This window comes from Thalia democratica, chromosome 6, assembly GCF_965202585.1.
Source record: "Thalia democratica chromosome 6, ktThaDemo2.hap1.1, whole genome shotgun sequence".
Taxonomy (NCBI): domain Eukaryota; kingdom Metazoa; phylum Chordata; class Thaliacea; order Salpida; family Salpidae; genus Thalia; species Thalia democratica.
Window position 1 is genome coordinate 50,867,598 of NC_139170.1, and position 6,756 is coordinate 50,874,353.

The window sequence follows — 6,756 nt, forward strand, 5'->3', positions numbered from 1 at the left end:
CTTGGTCTTAGGACTTGGTGCTCAAACAAACCTCGGTTATTGAGTCGTTCACCACTTGGATACAGTTTAAGGTCACTGTACAATTAAACTTTTCAAATATGTTATGTTTTTGTTTTTTATCCAACTGCCGTCTGTTTTATGTAAAATAGCTACACATTTACGCTTGTATATGTTTTTTATCCCAAATTTAAAGTAAAAATTTAAAATTTTTCATGCCCAGATAACACTTTTTTCTTTTAAAATGGCCCGCCAAATTTTTTTTATAAACTTTTCCCGTTTTTATAAAATTTTGCCGAACTACAGTCTGCATAAGAAAATACATTTCATTAGTGAGCAAGGCTTTGTTAACAATTGTTTTGATAGTTATAGTTAACAATTATCAAACATTTGTAGCTATACTTCAATAGTTGATGCCAAAATAGTCGAAAAGATCAAAATATCTCAAATATTTTTACAAAATAGAAAGCACATCGTTAAGAAAGTCGAATAACTATGAAAATTTTGCAATTAACACTTAGTTTTTATTGATATTCTATTGTAAAGTATACAATTAAAAATATTTAAACTACTGTAAATGGTTGAAAAAATTGCTATTTATATAGTATTTTGGTAGTTTTGGCAGAAGCTTAATTCCGGTTTAAACATCAAACTTTCAAGTTTAACCTCAATTTTTTTCTTAAGATTTAGCATACAATAAAGCTTTTTGGGTTATTCCGTGCATTTTTAGTTTTTGTATTTGACCTTTGTAAGGAATTGATTTTTAAATCTAAAGTCAAAAACTGAATTTACTAAGGTATTTTAAAAAATATCTTTCAACATTCAAAACTTTCATTGAAAATTCGATAAAACATGTTTAAGTTTGAGATTTTATTTTTCTAACCACAAGGTAGTAGTAATAAGCACTCAAACTGACAAATCAAAACCATGCTTTTGTCACAACAACCCTCCGATAAGATCACGCTTTTCACACGTGTGCACTCATGCGTCACGTAAACCACGTGACTTACCGGCACAGACTTGTCTTTCTTCTTGAATTTCTCTTTTAATTTCCTTATTAACACTGCAAGTGGCTCGAATAGTGAATATTTGCAATGCAAGGGGTCTCGACGTGTAAACATTTGTTTTATAATTATTTTTTTATAGGTTTATATTTTTGTTGTTTACTATAAAAAAAGCTTGATACTTTTTACCGAAAATATAATTTTAAGATGAGTTATTGTCTAATTTTGAGCTTTTATTTAAATAAAATAAGTTTCCGGTAAACTAATAAGTTTAGTTTGGAAAATAATAACATTTTGTGATTTTTTGTTGGTTGTGTTTGATATTTTTAAGCTTATTTTTAAGAACAGTCAAAAAATTAAAAATAACCAGAGTAGAGTTTTGTGAGCTTTTAAAAAAAAGTTGCCAAAATGTTACCAACCATCTTAATTTAAATAGAATATTAGTTTTATTTGTACAAAATTACTATTTAGTTATTAAATTACTATTTAGTTACTAAAAATAAGTAAATTTATAACTTAAGCATTGGAATATAATTAAAAACATTCAAAATATCTTTAAATTAACTATGACTAAGTTTATTAAAATTTATTCGTTCTTAAAATAGAAACATAACTATATATAGCTTTCTATGCTTACTTAGCTTTTTAAGTACCTATAAAAATATGGTTTATAAATAAAGCTTGTATTTTTTATAGCATAAAACTTTTTATTTTATTGACTTTTAATTTCTTTTTTTCATAATTTTAAGCATTTAAGCGACTTGTTATCTAAAAATGTGTAAAAAAGGTTAGTAATTTTTAACATTAAGCAATTTATTTTTTAAATCAAAACTGTAACTTTTTTATGACTTTTTTTTTTGTGCACTAGTTATGCGCTAATTTTTTGTTTACTTACACAAATGTAAATTGGTTGTCTTTTATGTTGTGTTAATAACTAAACCTCTAAAAGTTATAAGTGCACATTTAGAACTTTATGTGCTAAAACGCATAATGATAAATAAACTGCTTGAGTTTGTTTACTAATAGTTTATAAACAATAAGTTTAACTAAACTCTGTTGTATATAATGAAAATTCGAGTTCAATATATAATGAACATTGGTATATACTATTATTTATTATTTTGTAAGTATGTGTGTAATGGTTAACAAATCGTATTGCATCAATTATATTTTCTATAAAAAGTAGTTAGAATAAAGTCATAACTATTAAAAATTTAATATTTTATAATGATATTAAGTATATGTATTTGTGTTCAAAAAACCTTACAGCTTCTGGTTAATGATTAGTTTTACTAAACAGGAAAATGTTTTAAAAGTAGAAGTTTAGGTTTCAAAGTTTTTTAGTAGGATTAATGTCTTTGTTTAAAAGCTGTATGAGCACAGTAATGCGTTATATTAATTTATTTAGAAATAACCATGATAACTTATTAGTTTACAAACAAATAAACAAGAGAGCTTTTATTAAGTTAGTTTTTTGTTAAGCGAGCTTTTGTTTAAATTGATTTCAAAATAAAATAGCTAGCTTGCAAAAAAAATACAAAAGCCTTTTCTTAGTATCTTTTATAGAAAACATTCAGAGTTTACTGTTAAATATAAAGTGCTTTGTGTTAAGTATTTGAAAAAAAGGCTAACTTTTATTTCCAGCAAACTTTTTCAGTTTTAAGAGCATCTTATTTTGTTTTAAAAAACAATAAGTCATAAATATAAACTAACGTACAAGCTAACTTCTAAAGAGTAAGCTTAAAATATTGTTAAAAGTTTTATATAAGTATAACAGTAATTTGTGTTACATTTATTTGCTTTACATTTAGGTATTGAAAAACATTTTAAAATTGAATGTTAATAAAAGTTCAAGTATACAGACCATACGTCATAGTTGCCAGTATTTTAGTTACATCATCAAATGTTATGAGAATATATATATACAGTGTTAATTTCACTACTAAGGAAGCTTAGTCATTTGAGAGTTCGCTTTAAAACTTTGCAATCAAACTTTTCCATTAAGCTGTATAGGCAGTGGAAAGATCAAACAAAAGCATTAATTAATAACAAGAAAACTTAATTCAACAATACATTGAAGCTCTTTTGTATGTTAGCTGTAGTGTTGCATTAAACTTTTGTTTTTATTTCTTAATTGCAATGATTAAGACATTTCTTTATACACTAAAATATAACAAATTTAAATATTTTTTCTAACTGTTAAACAGTTACCTAATATTTTTATACACGTTTTTAATTATCTTAGTTAAGTTTTAAGTCGTTATTAGAAAAAAATTAATACAAGTTTTAAAAACTGCTCAACAAGTTTATTTTTTCATAAATTAACCATAGTTTAATTAATCAAAAAAATTTATTTGGTTATTGCATTTGGCTTAGTTTTACTTTTAAAACAAAGTCAATGAACAAATGACAAAATGTACTTAAAAAAACTAACTTGGGTTTCTGGTAACTTTAAACTGGTCAAGTAAAAAACTTTACTTTAGCCTTAAACACCCTATAATGACAATTTTCTAAATGTTTATAACCTTCAACATTATTGAAAATTTGACGTACGGTGAATTTCTATTTTGTTATTATACATAGTGTTTGTTTAAATGATAGTATTATATCTTAGTCTTTAATATAAAATAAACCAAATAAGCATAAAATTAAAACAGACCTGATGATTTTAAACTTACTTTGGTTTTTTCATTAATAAACAAAAAAACTCAAATAATAAACGAAAAAGTTTTTGTAACAGAGAGTATTTAGTAAATAATAAAATTTAATGAATCACCATCATGGCAATATTTTGTCAGTTCAATTCAACTTCCTGTTAGTTATCTTATTTTCTCTTTTTTTTTTTGTTTATTGCATTTATTTTGTATTTAAGTTTTAATATTACGTTTTTTGTGAATGAATAATATTTTTTATTTCATATAACACTAGATTATGTTTAAAAATTAAAGATGCAGGTTGTGAATTTAAACTAGTTAAAAGTTTATTATTTGTTGTTTATTAGATTACCTTATAAGCTTATAACTTCAAATAACTTACTATTTGCAGTTGTTTCAACCGTTTAAACGTAATTTAATAAAAATATTTAAAAAATAGTAAATGCGCTAAATGTATTCAATCATTAATATTGACGACAATGTTTTCAATCTAATTATAGTTAGTTAAGTTAACTTATCTTTTTACAAAATGAATTGTATAAATAACTACCATCATTATATCCTGATATTCTATTTAAAATTTCGTTTTTTTTTTCAGTGTCGGCGTTTGAGCCCACTAATCCCATCTCCATAGAAACCCGCGACCCCAATAACAACCTCCCGATGACGTCACGGCTTCCGGTCACGTGCCGGGGAAGCCCCTCAGCCACCGGTTACTTTTTTGGGATTTCCCCGAAAATTCACGAGAGGCGCTCGCAATCTACCACAAGGCTGTCCTCACCCATGAAAAAGGTGGTTCCCCGAAAACCGTGCCTGAAGGTCTCCATAGCAACCAGGTTGTCGCGTGAAAGGGTAATCCCCAACAGGAGGGTGACGTTTGCCGACGCCAGGGGTCTGGACCTCACCGACGTCAAGTATTTGTTTGAGAGTTCAAACGACCCCCCGCAGAGTTTCATCGACGGGGATTCCCTGTTCGAGGCGATGAAGTACTTGGGGTTGCAGAAACGGGAAAGCACAAGAAACCTGATTGCCAGGGAGGAGAAGCGCAAAGTGAGAAAGCGCCACAAGTTCAACCTGGAGTTTGTTCAACCCTTCCAGGACTTTCAGGGATTCGCGAAAAAGGTGACAAACCACAAGGTGGCGTTGGAGAGCTGCAATATTGAAAGTTCAGGGGTGCTTAGCGGCCAGGTGAAAGTGAAAAATCTGGCTTTCGACAAAAAAGTCACTGTTCGCATGACAACGGACGGATGGGCCACGTTCGTTGACAGGGAGTGCCGCCACGACCCGCAAAAGTCAAACAATGACCAGGACACTTTCTCCTTCAACGTGAACGACCTGGCGAGGGAACTCCCCCCGAACTGCACTTCCGCCCACTTTTGTATCAAGTATGAGTGCCAGGGACAAAATTATTGGGACAATAACGAGAACAGGAACTACACGATCAACATTCAGCAGTTCGCTTCAGACGAGGACGACCAGGGACTGGAACCCGCCTACGAGAGGTTGCAGCACGCCCCAGTCACTTACGGGGAATTACCCAGCCCCCAAGATAGCGTGTGGGCCAATCAGGACCTCAACTGTCCGTTTTGGTGAACATTTGGTTGGATTGCGGTTCTGAGATTAGTTCTAATTCGATTTTTAGATAATTTGTTTGTTTAATAAACTTCTGAATGTTAGAGATTCGGTTAAGAAGTTTTATTTTGTGTGATGTAGCATACAGTAAATAAAATAATTTAAACTGTTTTTTTAATTATTGCTAGTTAAACTTTTATTTCATTTATTTAAGTTTTATTTTATAGTTTTTTTTTCCTTTTAAAGTTCTTTAAAAAGCTAAATGTTGCAATAAAAGCTTGAGTTTCTTACACAGTGAAGTAAATATGTATCTTATTTATTGATAATTTTTTTAATTCTTTTGTTTAACACTAATAGTTTTAATAGTTTAATACAGTACATGCTAGACTTTGTACATTAGCTTATTAACTACTTGAAACACTATTTTTCAAATAATGAAATTCTACTCTTTTGTACAAAATAAATTTACAATTTTTAGTACATGGATTTTAGTTATCTTAATTTTGTTTTTAAACGTCTAATTCTAAGTTGTTTTAATAATATTCTTAAAGCCTATTAAAAAACAATTAGTTTGTTAATGTGGTTAAAATTTTAAGTTATTAACTTTATTTGTTGTTTGAATTGCTATTTATGTGTTTTAGCGCGCGCTATTGTATTGTTGTAGACTGCAAGTATTTATATATCTATGCTTCTAATATCAAACTAAGCAAGTAACAAATTTTTATTTATGTTTAATTACACTGTCTGTAGTTTGATTAGTTCATATTTATATCTGTCATACTTTAATACAGCATCTTTATCTTTTATTTATACACATTTACATTTTCTTTTTAACTTTTCTTCTTGAAACAGTTTTAATTTAAATACAAATTGAACTTACAAAGTTGTGAAACTAATGATTCTTTTTTAATTTAAATGTTTTTTTATACGCATTTTTATTACCTTTCTACTCTTTTGTGACTATTTTCTTTTTTATAATTAAAACATATTTAGATCGTTACATTCAATGAATTGTTAATAAATCGTTACACTTTATAAGTATTGCTGTTAAATATAAAAACAAACTTAAGTATAAGGAATAAGGAAGTTTTAACGCATGGTTAGTTATATGCAGACAAAATGCGCCAATTTACAGATTTTGTATATAATTGAATTTATTTTAAGCATCATTTAGCAGTATTGTATAGTTTTTACAGTTACTTTATAGTTTGAAAACTGATGTTTACTTTTTAAAACGCGTTATCATACTTTTACAAGAAGTTTAAAAATCAATTTGAAAAAAAAAAATTAAGTTTCTTGGGTAGGTAAACTGTAACATCAGTAGATAAAAATTAAAAAACGAACAGACTTTTTAGTAGTAGAATTTAAAAATAAAGCTTTGAAAGATTTTCTTGTATCAGAAAGTATCTTTATTCAAAATCACATCTAAACTACATACATACATACTTTCAACTTACTTAAACCTTTTGTATGTCAATGTGTAGTATCTTTAATGTTAAGATAAAAACTTGTATAAAAGTTTAAAGATC

General features: G+C 28.0%; 1 protein-coding gene across 1 annotated transcript; it reads left to right on the forward strand.

Moving 5' to 3' along the window:
* The first annotated feature begins 3,730 nt into the window (after positions 1–3,730).
* LOC145837734 (protein phosphatase 1 regulatory subunit 3B-A-like) lies at positions 3,731–6,256 on the forward strand. The gene is made up of 2 exons (XM_082945166.1): positions 3,731–3,815; positions 4,254–6,256. The coding sequence occupies exons 1-2, from the start codon at positions 3,782–3,784 to the stop codon at positions 5,246–5,248; spliced, it is 1,029 nt and encodes a 342-aa protein (XP_082801292.1). The 5' UTR covers positions 3,731–3,781; the 3' UTR covers positions 5,249–6,256.
* The last annotated feature ends 500 nt before the right edge of the window (positions 6,257–6,756 follow it).

Bases quoted from the DNA above. Each gene is read 5' to 3' on its own strand.
- LOC145837734 (XM_082945166.1), top strand. From the start codon at position 3,782: ATGGCAATATTTTGTCAGTTCAATTCAACTTCCT. The intron at 3,816-4,253 runs GTTAGTTATCTT...TTTTTTTTTCAG, and splicing joins TCAGTTCAATTCAACTTCCT to TGTCGGCGTTTGAGCCCACT.